Consider the following 15,068-nt stretch of genomic DNA (forward strand, 5'->3'; position numbering starts at 1 on the left):
ACACGGAGAAGTGTGTGCTACATATTTAGGGAGAGACTATTCAGAGGTTGGAGAGCCCCTAATAAGGCCCATGTTGGCAGGTGCCTTAGAGACAGAGTCCTATGTTGCTTCCTTTTTTTTTTTTTTAATTAACCAAATTTTCATTTTAAAAAGTTTTATTGTCATCAAAGATATGCATATACATAGTTCGAGGAGTCAAAGTTTTAAGACTTGAAACAAAAAACTAGCTGTCTTTTGTCCCTTCACCCATCCTCTTCACCCATGATTCCCACAACCCAGGGTGGGAGTCTTTCCAGCTTCCAATTTTCTAGCTGAAGCCTTTGATTTTGCCTCCATGGTTCTAAATAGAAAGCTTATCCTGCTTTGTCTTAATTTTTCAGATTTAAACATTATCGAATGAATTCCTACAACGAAAGATGAGGATTTAGCTCTTGTAACAGCTGCACACTTACTGCCACCTCCAACATACATCTCACCTTTCTCTAGTCTTCCAGTATAGTTATATCCTAGTTTTTTGCATTGTAAATGTTTTATTCTGAGTAATGACATCTTCAGTTGTTAAAAAATTTTAAGTATCAGTTTTGCTTTTTTGCTGACTTTTATGTTATTTTGGCTTTTTTTAAATAATTAATTATTATTATTTATTTATTTATTTTTGGTTGTATTGGGTCTTCGTTGCTGCGCGCTGGCTTTGTCTAGTTGCAGCGAGCGGGGGCTACTCTTCGTGCAGTGCGCGGGCGTCTCATTGCGGTGGCTTCTTTTGTTGCCAAGCATGGGCTCTAGGCGCGTGGGCTTCAGTAGTTGTGGCACGTGGTCTAGTTGCTCCGCGGCATGTGGGATCTTCCCGGACCAGGGCTCGAACCCGTGTCCCCTGCATTGGCAGGTGGATTCTTAACCACCGGACCACCAGGGAAGTCCTCATTTTGGCTTTTAAGTCCCTCTCCCACACAGTGGGCTCTTTTCACTCATTTTAAAAAAATTAAGGTATTATTTATACAGAGTGAAATCCATCTCTTTTAGTGTGCAGTTCTGTGAGTTTTGACAAATGTATGCAATTGTATAATTGCCACCACAACCAGGATACAGAACAGTTTCATCATTTCAAAAAATTCCCCCATACTCATTTATAGTCAACCTTTTCCCCACTCCTAGCCCCTGGCATCCAGTGAGCAGTTTCTGGTCCCATAGTTTTGCCTTTGCAAGATGGTCATATAAGTGGAAACATCCAGGGACTTCCCTGGTGGTCCAGTGGTTAAGAATCCGCCTTCCAATGCAGGGGACGCGGGTTCGATCCTGGTCGGGGAACTAAGATTCCACATGCCATGGGGCAAGTACTGAGCCTGTGCGCTGCGACAAAGACCCAGCGCAGCCAAAAGTAAAATAAATAAATAAATAAATAAACAACAACAAAAAAACATCCAGTATGTAGTCTTTTATTTATTTATTTGGCTGTGCAGCAGGATTGTGGGATCTTAGTTCCCTGACCAGGGATTGAACCTGGGCCCCCTGCAGTGGAAGCACAGGGTCCTAACCACTGGACCTCCAGGGAATTCCCCAGTATGTAGTCTTTTGAGCCTGGTTTCTTTCACTTAGCACAAGGCATTTGAGGTCCACCCAGTTGTGTGTAGCAGTGTTTGTTCCTTCTTATTGCTGAGTAGCTGTCCATTGCATGGATGTACCATGGTTTGTCCATTCACCAAGTAAGAAACATGTGGATTGTTTCTAGTTTTTTGGCAGTTACAGATAAAACCACTATAAATGTTCATGTACAAGTTTTGTGTGAACATAGGTTTTCCTTTTACTTAGGTAAATACCTAGCAGTGGGATTGTGGGGTCATGCGGCAAGCGTATATTTAGTTTTGTAGGAAACTGTAAAACCTTTCCAAAATGGCTGGCACCCATTTTGCATTCTCACTGGCAATGAATGAGAGGGTCCATTTGTTCCATATCATTTCCAACATTTACCTTTTTTTAGTCATTCTAATAGGCTTGTATTGTAATTTTATTTAGATCAATATTGAGGATTTACATTGTGTTTATTTTTTTATTAATTAATTTTTGGCTGCATTGGGTCTTTGTTGCTGCGCACGGGCTTTCTCTAGTTGCGGCGAGCGGGCGCTACTCTTTGTTGCAGTGCGGGGGCTTCTCACTGCAGTGGCTTCTCTAGAGCAGAGCACGGGCTCTAGGCGCACGGGCTTCAGTAGTTGTGGCTCACGAGCTCTAGAGCGCAGGCTCAGTAGTTGTGGCGCACGGGCCTAGCTGCTCTGCGGCATGTGGGATCTTCCCGGACCAGGGCTCGAACCCGTGTCCCCCCTGCATTGGCAGGCGGATTCTTAACCACTGCGCCACCAGGGAAGCCTGAGGGTTTACATTTTAAAACTATGTAAATAGTATTCCTGAGTCACGTAGTGTACTGTAACTACTCTTTGTGTATAATTTTGTTTTTTCCTCTTTTTTAAAAATTTGTTTTCTCTGTACCTATAATTAATTCATCCAAAATCTCTACCAAAAATATTAATCTCCTTGCAATACACTTAGATAAATTAGGTGTTTTATCTGTATGATCGTTTCCCTGGAGACATATCTCATGGAGCCCTCCATCCTCCTCTTTCCATCTGGACGGGACGTCCTTGAGGCCTGCTGCTCAGCTGTCCTGGGACCTCCCTTCACTGTCATTGTGGGGAGTGCTTCACTTCTTTCACGTGTGGGAGCTGATGTTACTCTTTATTTGGGGGGAGCACAGCCTCCAGTTGCTTCCTGAGGGGTAGTCTTGAGATACTACATATCTGAAAAGGTCTTAATTCATATTTAACTAAGTTTGGCTAGGTATAGAATTCTAGACTAGAAATAATTTTCTGACAGATTTTGAAGCTCCTCATTTTCTTCTGGCTTCAAAGGGTTGGTGTTGAAAAGTCTGATGAAAGTTGAATTCCTAAAACAGACTTTTTTCTTCATATCTCTGGAAGTTTTTAGGTTCTCTTCATCCTCAGTGTTTTGAAATTTATTGATGGCATAATCTGGGGTGAGTCTCCTTCATCCATTGTCCTGGACACTTGGCGATTCCTTCTCTTCTGGAAACTCATGTCGCTCATCTTTGGGAAATTGTCTTGGTAAAAAATGAACATATTTATTTGATATCTCTCCCTGCCACCCCAGTTTGTTGTCTCTTTTCCCTCTTTCAGAAAGATCTATGATTTAGCTGTTGGACCTCCCGCTCTCTTCTCTCTATTCTTTACCTTCTAAAATTTGATTGGATTTTTAATTTTTAATTCCTATTATAATATCATATTTGTTTTTGAAGAATTAGAGATTGTTGTTTGAACATTTCTATTTTAGCGCCCATACTTGTTTTGTAAATGCAAAGTTTATCTTTCTAAAGCCATCAATTATTGTTTGTGTGAAGTTTTCCTTAAATCCTTGGTAGTCTTTAGGTGTCTTCGCAGCAGGCGTTGACAGTGGACTAGTACATAGCTGAGCCCTTAATATGTCACCTCAGCCTTCCTTCTCTCTCTCTTTCTCCTTGTCATGCAGCCCTTAGGGGAGACCTTAAGGCCAGTGTGGGGACTGATGGATAAATGCTACCCTGTGACCGCTCAGGTGGGTCAGGGCTGGGGACCCCTCTCCCCCTGGGGTAGGATGGCTGTTCTGGGCACCCTCGGTAGGCGCACACCATAAGAGGATGGGCCAGGCAGGAAAGGACTCCCAGACACTCACAGCTGAATGTCACTTCCCCTGTTTCCCTCTGCAGAGACGCAGAGTCAAGAGTGGGGAGAAGCAAGACTCTGAGGTAAGTGAGGCCTGCCCTGGAAGGGCCCGGGGCTGGGGCTGTCTCCTGTCAGAGCTCCCTGAGGCTCAGGGATGCCCCAGCTCATGGCCAGGGGTCCCAGGGAGAGTAGCAGGGCCCCTCTAGGAAACCTACAACCCTCCCACAGCGTGAGCTGAGAAGGGAGGGGCTTCCCTGGAAAAACAAAGAACTACACACACTCCAGGTGTGGAGAACAGGGAGAGGGGTTGGGGGATCAGGGGGCCTTTCTGCCCATATTCTGCCCTCTTGTCCCTCCCTGCAGGCCATGACCCCGAAGGCAACAGGAGGACCGAATGATGCTGCCCCCAAGGAGGAGGCTGATATCTTGTCTTCGGACGAGGGGGAGATGAGGTCCCCAGGAGAGGAAGCAGGCAGCCCCATTCCTTCCTCCATTCCTGCTGGGAAGGAGGTACCTGAGGAGGAGGAGGCGGCAGGGACCCCAGGCTGGGAGGTAAGGAAGCCTCGACTGGAACATCCCAGCATAGGTCCTACTGAGGAGCCCCAGGGCTCTGCAGGGTGGAGTGGAGAGGCCCTGGGGAAGGAGGGCAATGGGGGGCGGGGGCACCCCCAAGATGACTGAGCCAAACTGCCATCTCAGTCGAGCAACAGCTCTGTGAGGAGCTGAGAGGAGTAGACATGGCCTGAGCAGAGGAGATCTGAATCCTGGCCTCCCCTGACTCCTTGTGAAGTGAGGCCTGTTTCCCCATCTGCACAGTGCAGAGCCTGTCTCATCCCACCACTGTCCCCTTTCTTCCTTCCCAGGAAAATAAAAAGGTCCAAAAGGAGATTGCTGCATATACTTCTGGTAAGACAACTGGCCCCACCTGCTGTAGCAGGGCTGCTCTCCTCTCTAAGCTCGGTGACCCTGCAGAGGCCACAGACAGCCGAGCTCCTCCCTGACCCTCCTGCCCCAGGGAGGGGAGGGAAGAAACCCAGGTAGCCGGATGCCCTGTCTTTCCTGATGAGCACCCCCTGCCTCCTGCTTCCTTCTTGGGTTGGCAGGACTTGAGGCCACTGTGCTTGGGGTGGAGGAATGCCTAGCCTTATATCAACGTTGACCTGCTTCCCTGGCACCAGAGGGTACCCTGGCCCTGGGGAAAGGTTCCTCCCAGCAAGGAACCCACAGGGCATGTCTGTTTGTGCTTTTTAGAGGCTTCTGAGGTGGACCTAATGGAGGAGAGGCCTGGGGGCTGGGTCCCCCAGCTCCTGAGGAAGCTCTGGCTGGGCTGGTCCCCAGCCTCTGACATCCCCAAGACTCAGAGCCACGAATGACAAAACATCCAATAAATCCAGAGTTGCCGCTTCTGCAGGCCTGGCTGCCTCCTTTCAGGGGCCTCAAGTTTCCACAAACTCAGTGTTGTTTCATCCACGCTCCCTGTTCCAATAAGCTGCAGGAACACCACCTCCTGCCACTAAGCCCACGACAGGGGATAAGCTGGAGACTGAACGGGGCCCTGGCTGGTCTTCTGACTCAGTGCCAAGGGAGAGGCCAAGTTCCCTGAATGCTAAGAGCTGTGGAGCTCACTGTCATGAAGGCAAAAGTGGCCTGGCTGGGGGTGGTGCTTCTGCCTTGAGTGTCTGTGGTCCCCAAGCTGTTAACCTAAATGCACCAGGAAGTCTGCTTATGACTCAGGTAAGCAGACAGTCATTAGAAGCCCTTGGGTGGTGCCTGTGCGTGCTTAGAGGCCAGAACAAACTGTCGGGGTGGTGGGCACAGGTAGACGGTGGCAGTCCCCGCCCTCAGCTAGGGCTCCAGGCTAATGAGGTCCCAGCTCCAGAGTCAGAGCAGGAAGACAGGCCCCAGCAGCCATCTGGTGCAAACTTCTCATTGGCTGAAGGGGAATAGAAGCCTGAGGTCACACAGTGTCGCAGCAGAGCGAGGACTAGAGCCAGGGTGTCCTCCTCCCAGCTCCCCACATGGCCTCCTTCTGCTCTGGCCACCCCATTGTCACATGGGTCCAAGGTTGACCCCTTCCCTAGGGCATGCCTGCGGCCCACAGGGGCTCATTCCCGGCCCCTGCCAAGCCTCCTGAGCGCCCGGCCTGACCTGGCCACTCAGAGAACAGAGCCCGGGTTGGAGCCTAGATGAGTGTCCTCCCACTCGAGCGTGGCCGTGAGTGGCAACTACTATTGGGCAGGGGCTGGGAAATGAGCATCCCTAAGGGGCAGGGAAAGGGGGCGCATCCTATCTTGGGGTGACTGAGAGTCCCAGGGAGGTGGCACACTCCTGGGCTGCCATCAGGCTTCCCAGGGAGAGCTCTGGCATCTGAAGACTGAGCTGTGGGTGCTAACCCGGCCTATTGCTTCCCAGCCATCCCTGAGTTCGCCAGCTTTGGGGGCAGCAGACTTGATGGTGCTGGCTGAGCTGCTGGCCTGTGGTGCAAACTGAGGGTGGCTGGGCCTGAAATGTGGGCATCCAGGTTGAGTGGGGCCCTCCTCATCCCCACTGGGGCCTGAAATCTCTCACCAGCCTATTCTAGTTCCTTCCAGAAGCCAGGACCTATTTATAGACTTTGTCACTAACCCAAGTAACCAGTATTGGGTCTCCAAGGGTGACTAGGGGGTAAGGTGTCACCTTCTGAACCTCGGTATACCCATCTCTCAAATGGGGTCAAATGCCAGGTAAGGATGGATCAGGCAGGGGTAGGGGCTGGATCTGGGGAGGCTGCTGAGGCCCCATGAGCGCCAAGGGGCTGGTCAGGGGCCCTGGGTGGGACTCAAGCCAGGTTGGAGCCACCAGACTGGTTTATTGTACATCAGGGCTACTTTTGAGGAGTGGGCTGGGGGCTTGGTGCCCACCTCTAGCAGGGCAGAGCACAGAGCTGGTAGGGGGATGGGGTCACCAGGAAGGCAAAGACACCGTGGCCACTGGGGCGGGGCTGCCCAGTGGGCACTGAGAAGCTCAAGTGCTGCAGGAGGCTGGTGAAGAAGAGGAAGCGCTCCATGCGGGCGAGGGGCTCCCAAGGCACGAGCGGCGGCCTGTGGGCGGGCATGGGGGCTCTCTGAGCCTGGGGGCCTGGGCTCCTCCCCTTCAAGACTCCCTCAGGACAGGTAAGCAAACCGGGCACCCCACAGGTACCTGCTGAGAAGGGTATGAAGGCCTCCTGCTTGACGAAGCAGCCCTGGGCATCCAGGAAGTGCTCCGGGTGGAAGTGGGAGGGCTTCTTCCAGATGGTCTCGTCCTTCAGCACTGATGACAGGTTGGTGATGAGTGTCGTCCCCTGGCAGGAAATATCTGTCATGGGTGGGTCTGGACTGGGGGATGCCTGGACCCCTGCGACCAAACACACGTGGGCACACACCCTCTGCCTGGCACACACCTGGACTCTTCAAGTAACCCTCAGCCCAAGAAGCTTCTCGGCACCCTCCCTGTCCCCATGGCAGGGTAAGTGACTTGCCTCCCATGGGTGCCCTTACTGCCACCTGTCCCTTGGTGAACGGGCTCCTCCAACACTCTGTGACACGCTTTAGTTTGTCTTCCCTACCCGACTACGGGCTCTGAATGGACAGGGCCAGCCCTGCCTCTGCTCTCATCCTCACACCCACCCAGCCTGGGACATTCAGTGCCTGTGGAAATGAGGATTGGGTGGCTTGGATTGCAGTCCTGACCCCACCTGGCAATGCCCACATTGGGGCTACCAGGTGGCAGATGGTGCCGAGCTGGGGTGAGGAGAGCCGCAGGCCTACCTTTGGGATGAGGAAGCCCTGAACTTCGATGTCACGGGATGTCATGTGGGGCAGGCCCAGTGCGATGATGTCCCCAAAGCGCTGCACCTCATGGACCACGGCCATGGTGAAGGGCATGAGGGCCTGATCCCCCATCTCTGGTTGCCTCACCTGCCCTATCACCTCATCGACTTCCTGTTGGACATGTCCTGGAAAAACAAGCATCCTCATAGTGGTCAGACCCAAGGGCTGGGCCCTGACCTCCTCCTGACTCCTGTGTAGGGCTGTGCCCACTCGGAGGGGGAGGTCACTGTGACCTCTGCACAGAGCTGTTACTGGTGGCCAAACCCACCAAGCTCAGGGGCCTCAGGCTGTCCCTTTCCTCCCTCCCCCATCCCACCTGGCCCCTTGGGCTAGGCTCTCGCTGCATATCTGGGTGCAGGATCATGAGGAGGAGGGCCCAGGCCAGCGTGGCCGAGGTGGTGATCACCCCGGCAGAGAAGAGGTCAGACACCACCAGGCGTGAAGCTGCTCTCGGGGTTCCCCTTGGCCTGGGCCACGCAGGGAAGGTAAGCGCAGGGACAGAGGGAGGAAGCCTCCAAATGGCCTTCCACTCTGCTCCTGTCAGCCCAGGTGTCTGGTCACGGGGTGATACACAGGCCTGCGCTTGCCTCACGGGGCCTTCAACCCTCAACCCACCTCACCTCCACCTCATCCAAGAAGGCGTCAGTCAGGTCTCGGGGTGGCTGGGCCCAGTCCCGGGTCACCCTATGCTCGATGACCAGCTCATCAATGAGGACCATGAAGGCTCTCTGCCCCGGGAAGACCTTGGCAGCCAGCCCTGGGATACGCGGGAGCACGGGGATTGCTTCCAGCACCTGTGGGGGTCACAGCTTTGGGGCCCTGGGACCTTGTGGTGCTCAGGCTTTCACCTGGACCAGTCAGGTCCTAGCCTCCTCCAGGATGTCCCCACCATTGACCTTGTTCCTCCCTAAGTGCAGGCCTCGCCCCTCTCTCCTGGCCCTGGGCGCAGAAAGATAAACCTAAAGTCTGCATCTCATGGGTGCCGGTGCCTTCCAATGAAGGAACCCTTCCTCCCCTAAGCCCGCTGACCCTCACCCCGCCTCTCCCATCTGTGTTGTCTGTCATTTCCCCACTTCCAGGCCTTTTCCCTTGCAGTTTCCTCTCCCGGGATGCCCTTTCCTCCTCTGACCCTCTACGCAAATCCTCCTCCGGGGAGGCCCTTTGCAGGACGGAGGCCTCCTCTATGAAGCTCCCTTCCCTCACCTGGCGCACGAAGCCAACCTCCTCCTTCAGTCCATCCTCCAATATGTCCAACAGCTTGAGGATGCGAAGGTCGCTGTACTCAAAGCGGCTCCCGAAGGTCAAGGAGGCGATCACGTTGCTCACCGCTTTATTCAGGAGGCGTTGGGGCTAAAGGGGCGTCCTGGGAGGGAACGGTGCACGTCAGGGCGTCGCCTCCATCTCCTCTTCCCCAGCCTCTTCAAACCTGTTCCCTGTCCCTCAGCACCCACCGGCCTGATCGGCGAAGGCGGCACAGAGGCACGAGGGCTCCTCGGTCACCCACTGCTCCAACGACTTCTTGCCCAGGCCGAAGTTGCGCAGGGTGGACGAGGAGAAGCGCCGCTCCTCGCGCCAGGCTTTTCCTTAGAGCGCCAGGATCACTCCTGGGGGCGGAGCGGGCACGTGGGCGTGGCTCGGGTGTGTCCCGGCCCCACCTTCTGCTAGCCCACAGCGCTGGCGGGCTCGCCGAGCCTCCTCGGCCCGCCCCTCCCGGTGCTCTGCTCACACAGCCCCGCCCCCTTTGGGGCAGGCCTCGCCCCTCCGCTCCGCCCACACCAACCTCACCCTCCCCTCCCAAACAAATCCCGCCCACTTTGACACCCCCTTCCACCTGGGGACCGGTCCCACTCTCTGCCCGCCCGCATTGCTCGCCTACTCTCCCCTGCTAGGGTCAGGTCTTGGCTCCAATTTTTACTTTGCCCACCGGGACCCCCTTTCCTCTTCGGGGAAGGTCCTGGCCCGGCCCTACCCTGCCCGCTCTGACTTCGTCCTCATTCCTGCCCACCCTGACCTCCCCTTCGTGCCCGCGATGGCCCTGGGCCGCCCTCTCTCCGTAAGGCCCCGCCCCCTGCCTCGCCCGCATTCTTCCTCCCCCGACCCTTGGCACAGACTCCTTTCTCCTCTTGCTGCCCCTTCAAATTCGCTGGCTCTTCCCTGCACCGAATGTCCGCGACCCTGCCTCCCCTTGGCCCTGCCGGTATCGGGTCACTGCTGGCCCAGTCCCCGCCGGGACGCGGTCTGCCCCCTCCTCCGCTTGCCTTCCGAGCGCGGCCCGTAACCCAGGTGCTCGTAAACTGTCGCAGGTGGGCGGTCGGAGTTGTCCTGGCTGCGGTACACCAGCGCCTCTCGCACAGGCGCCAGCCCGTTGAGCACGACGACGGGAGTCCAGACCTGCTGCAGGCTGAACACGTCCCCGAAGCGGCGCCGCAGCTGCAGGCCGAAGGTCGAGGGCGTTTGTCAAGCCCAGGCCCCGCCAGGCTGCGGGCCCAGCCTCATGGCGTGAGCCCTGCGGGAACCCTAGGCCCCTACCAGGAGCGAGGGGGTGCAAAGATTTTATCCAGTCTTGTGAGCCTGGGGGTTAATTACATCCACCACAGTCGAGGACCTCAAGTTGGATCAGACCACCCAGCTATGACTGTGCAGAGGTCACCAAAGTTGTCAATAGACCAAGTTAGCATCCCATTTTACAGGTGAAGAAACAGATTCATAGAGGTAAGCGTGAGGTCCAAGGTCTTGGACCTCACGGTGGCAAAAGATTTGAACCAGATCACTGTACCTCTCTCAACCTCGACTACCTGATTTAAATAGGGCTCAAGACCAGACTCCTCTCCCCCATTCTCGAGACCTTTCCTCCTGATTTAATCATAAGGGACTCAGGCTCACGTAATGTAAGAGCTGGCCAGCTGAATCCCCAGCCTGTTGCCAAGTCGTACTCCCCCACCCCCTGGCCTTTGCCCTCTTGGACCTTGGGCTGTTGGGAAAATCCAACTGTTCTCGGGCCCTGAACAAATGCCCTCCCTTAGGAAGCCTCTCAAATCTGCCTCCTCCTCTTGGCCCAGTTCCTTTTCCAGCCTGTGACTTCACCCACCACCCGCTGTCTGCTGCTAGGTGGGGTCCCTAAGACCTCCGCTGCCCACTTCCCACCCCCACCCTCCTTACCTGGCTAAAGCTGAGAAGTGGGTCCTGGAAGTTCACCTGCAGCAGGTTACCCAGCCCAGGCAGTGGCATGGGACCTGGTGGGTAGCGTGCGGCCCAACGTGAGTGCTGGTGCATCTGGTCCACCAAGAGCAGGAAGACGGCCACAGCCACGGCCAGGGTCGCCAGTGTATCCCCAGTCAGCAGCATGGCTGCCTCAGTGTGCACTGGGCTCCTCAACACATCAGACACCTAGGACTAGCCCAGGCAGGGCACTTTCAACTGCACCTCCAGGGCTCAACCAGTCTGGGTCTTCTTTATGACAGGAGCTGAGACTGGCCTTTGCCCTCTGCCCTGAGCCAACCTGCCAGGGAGAGTGTGCTGCCAGAGGGTGCAGGGAGGGGTCGGGGAAAGTCAGGTGCACAGATGGCCACTGTCCCTCCTGCCCTCTCCACGTGCTTACAGAGGGTAGGGGGAGGACACAAGAAGTCCTCCCCTTCCCCTAGCCTGACTCCCCAGCTCTGTAAAGATTCTGAGGAAGAATCAGGGGTCTTCAGACTTGATCCTGCCACCCACCTGTCACTTTAGTCTCACACTCTCTAATGTGCTCACAGCCTCATCCCCAGAACATGTCCTTGTCCTCCCATGTATCACCTGCCTCCTCCTGAGTGGCCTTCACCTCCCAAGTTTGTTACTGGCCCTTGCCCAGCGCTGGAGGGAGGTCCTAATGACCAGAGGAACCACTGTAGGGGGATAAAGTTCTTGGTGTCCCCTCACTTCACACTAGTATACTCAACACACACACACAGTCACACACTCAAAAACCACACTTACACACATTCACATACTGCCTACTCACATGCATATTTACACACCCACAAAGCCAGACACATTAACACATATGTACCACTTACATGCTTGCACAGAGACCCAGCACCAAGTCCTCAGAGTTCTCAGTGGTTGCCTGGACCCAACCCACCTCCTCCCACCTCGAGGCTGCTCGCAGTGATGCTGGGGACCTTCCCCTGGCAGGCCGCTGGCTCAGCTTCCTTGGTTTCTGCCCGTTTCCGCCTGGTTGTGGCCATGACAAGTTTGAATCTGGGGATGGGGAGGCAGCAGGATTGTCTTCAGAGCTCCCTAGTCACATGACCAGCTGGTCTGATGGCCCAGAGACCCTTTCCTAAGTTTGTTACAAACTGGTCCTTGGACCTTCTAGCTCTTGTGGCCACCCAGGTGATGAATCAATCTTCTTTGTGTCTGTGCCCATTTCCTAACTTGGAGACATGTGAGGTGGGCACTTTACCTTGTTGACTGGACTGCCAGTAAGCTCAGGGTACTAGAGTGGCTTAGCATAGGCTGTGACTGTCCTCAGAGGAGTGGGCCTGCTTCCTCCTCCTTGATTTGTCCTTGAACATCAGCTGTTCAAACTCTAGAAGACAAGGGCATGGATACCAGATGGGGATGTAATTTCTTTACACCCTCACAGGCCTGCTGAGGAGCACAAAGAATGGATTCTCAGGCCTCTCCCTTTGCCGGCCTCCTCCCTCTCCATGGGTCCAGTCCACCCTGGCTCCAGCCCCACACCTTCCAATCCTGACTCTCTGGTCCCTTCAGTGGCTCCAGTCCTCGACGAAATGTGCAAACCTTGGTACCACCCTGCACCAGTGTGTGCCACCTCCAGGCTGGAATTGTGGCATTTCCTGGGTAGGGGTCAAGCCCCCTCACCCATCCCAGGGGTATATGAGGCAACCTCTCTTTCTGAAAACAGCTGTCCCCACTCCCGTACCCCGACACCCCCATTCCCTCCCTCCCATCTCACTCCCCAGCGGGGGGAGGACCAGGTTCTTCTCAGGGTGCAGGACAACAGAGTGCTGTGGCCTTCAGGTATTGGCTTTCAACATTTGCAACCCCTGCTTGGTCTGTGAAAGCTGCTCCTCCCCTTCCAAATTCCCACATCTCCACCCTCCTGCCAGGCCCAGGGCCAGAGGGTCTAGCTGGCTGGGGCCCGACTGGGCCTTCCTCAGTTTATCTGGCCTTTCCTGCATCTTGCCTTGACCAAGGCTTGGGTTCTGTCCCACCCTGTCTGGATGCACCCTGTGCTGGGTGCTGGGCTGGGCACGGCACTGGCAGCATGGCGGGAAGGCGACGGTGGGCCCCTGCTTCAAGGTGCTCATGACCAAGAGGAGTGGGAGCCAGAGAGCTAACCATCAGGCCAGCAGTGCAGGGATTGCGTTGAGGGTTGTGGGGACATTGCCCCAGGCTGGAGCACACTTTCCGGGAAAACTTCCCAGAGGACTTCGGCTGGCTTGGCTCTGCAAGCCAAGGTGACCTGGCAGTGGGACTAAAGCACCAATGCAAAACAGCAGGACGGGGGCAATTTGAGGCTGGGGCTTTGCAAGGTCCGGCAGAGGACTGGATTGTGGGAAACTGGGGTTCCTGGGCCTCAAAGAGGCGGGGAGACCAGTTTTGAGGCCACTCAAAAGACTGAGAGGGTAAGACCCATGGGCACCCTGGGGTCTTCTCAGATCCAGCCTGTGGTCTTTCATCGGGGCTCAGCCAGAGAATCAGGTGGTGTTAGTCGGGCTGGCAGGATGGTCTATCACAGGTTTGTCACAGTGGCCCTCGATAAATTGCATCTCCCTTTTGTTTTGGATGTGTCACGCCCTCCCCAGTCACTCTAATGGACATACAAAGGGCAGTGACAGACATGCCTGTAATTCAGGCAGTGCCCTCCCGTTACTGGGCACCTATTGTCCAGGACAGGCCTTGAGGAAAACCTGTGATCGTGAGGCCAACGGCCTTTTTCAATCATTGTGCACACTCACATGCCGGGCACTGCTGTTCACTCCCCATCCTCCCCACACCCTGTAAGGTAGGTGGCTTTATGGTCCCCAAGGCACTGGAGTCTCAGGGATCACGGGGTCAAAGTCACAGAGCACCATTATGGTCTATCTCAAAACTCATGCTCTGAGCCACTGCTCTACCGTAGACTTCTATGAGGGCCAGCATTTAAGTTACTGAAATTTGTTATTTTAGAAACATACTCAGCCTGCCCTTGCTGGTTTCTGCTCTGGTGAAGCTGCTGGTGCTAGAGGGATGAGCCCCCCCCATTCTCTCCCGTCCCCCAATCTCCGTGTCACACGTGTTCGCCCGCGCAGGGAAGGCCCAACTGGACACTGCGACCTGAGACTGAGTCCTGGGTGACGTCCGCAAGATGACGGACCAGAAATCGCCAGGCCCTGGGGCCCCCAAGCACGGAGACCCAGCCGTGGGACTCAAACGCGATGCGGAGCAAGCCCCTTGGAGAGAGCTCTAGAAAGCAAGTAGGGAGCTGCAGCGCCCAGAGAGGGCGCTGTAAAGTTGGTGGCAGTTGGCTCGCTATACCCCCCCCCCCCCCCCCCCCCGGGCAAGGCCAAGCCCGCGGAAGAAACCCCTCAATTCCCGCTTCTCCCGGGGGACAGAAGTGGGAGCTGGCATCTGACTCGCGGTACTGCCCTCCCGGGCCCCGCTGGGATGCAGGTGGAGGGCCGGCCCGGCAGCCGCCGGCGGGGAGGGGGGGGGGGGGCGTGGTCGGGGAGCGCCACGGGCGAGCGAGCGAGCCAGCGGTCTTGGGCGGGGTGGGGGGGGTGGGGTGGGGGGGGTGGGGTGGTGTAATGGCCGGCCCTTCCCGTAGTTTTCCGGGAACAGGGCTTCGGCTGGACAAGATGAAAAAGTTCCGGAGCTCGGCTGCGCAACAATATGAATATGCCTCACACTACCGAACAGTACACTTACCGGTTAAGATGGTAGTTTTGCTGTGTTTTTAAACCACGGCGTAAAAATTACTTTAAAATAATACATCACCACTGCACACCGATTAGAGTGGTCAATATCCAGAACACTGAGAACACCGAATGCTGACCAGGATGTGGAGCAGCAGGAAGTCTCATTCACTGCAGGGGAGAGAATGTAAGATGGTACGGCCGTTCCTTACAAAAACACCTGTACCTGTACACTGACGTTTACAGCAGTTTTATTCATAATTGCCAAAACTTGGAGAAACCAAGATGTCTTTCAGTAGGTGAATGGATAAACTGTGGTATGTCCAGGCAACAGAATATTCTTCAGCACTAAAAAAGAAATGAGCTGTCAAGCCATGTAAAGAGGAGCCTTGCATGGAGGAGGAACCTTCAAGGCCTATTAACCAAACGAAAGAAACCAATCTGAAAAGGCTACATACTGTGTAACTCCAACTATATGACATTCTGGAAAAGGCAAAAACTATGGAGGCAGTAAACAATCAGTGGTTGCCAGGGCTCAGGGAGGGAGGGATGAAGAGGGGGAGCACAGAGAATTTTTAGGGCAGTGAAACTACTCTGCATGATACTATAATGGTGGA

General features: G+C 54.9%; 2 protein-coding genes across 4 annotated transcripts in view; one reads left to right on the forward strand and one right to left on the reverse strand.

The window, feature by feature from the left end:
- Positions 1–5,110, forward strand: part of LOC101273220 (uncharacterized) — a 32,363-nt gene extending 27,253 nt beyond the window's left edge. For all 3 annotated transcript variants that reach the window (XM_033405177.2, XM_004279549.4, XM_049694566.1), the window contains 5 exons: positions 3,532–3,597; positions 3,749–3,787; positions 4,068–4,256; positions 4,568–4,610; positions 4,956–5,110. In XM_033405177.2, the coding sequence (XP_033261068.1) occupies positions 3,532–3,597; positions 3,749–3,787; positions 4,068–4,256; positions 4,568–4,610; positions 4,956–5,077 (459 nt within the window). In that variant the 3' untranslated portion in view covers positions 5,078–5,110. The remainder of the gene's footprint in view (positions 1–3,531; positions 3,598–3,748; positions 3,788–4,067; positions 4,257–4,567; positions 4,611–4,955) is intronic.
- LOC101276966 (cytochrome P450 2D14) lies at positions 105–13,800 on the reverse strand. Its single transcript, XM_049694570.1, is given in 10 exon segments — positions 105–7,026; positions 7,493–7,720; positions 7,872–7,995; positions 7,997–8,022; positions 8,176–8,349; positions 8,759–8,898; positions 8,901–8,918; positions 9,007–9,159; positions 9,814–9,985; positions 10,715–13,800. Coding segments are annotated over 10 exon segments (1,641 nt in total). The 5' UTR covers positions 10,901–13,800; the 3' UTR covers positions 105–6,606.
- Between the last annotated feature and the right edge of the window lie 1,268 nt (positions 13,801–15,068).

This window comes from Orcinus orca, chromosome 11 (assembly GCF_937001465.1).
Source record: "Orcinus orca chromosome 11, mOrcOrc1.1, whole genome shotgun sequence".
Taxonomy (NCBI): domain Eukaryota; kingdom Metazoa; phylum Chordata; class Mammalia; order Artiodactyla; family Delphinidae; genus Orcinus; species Orcinus orca.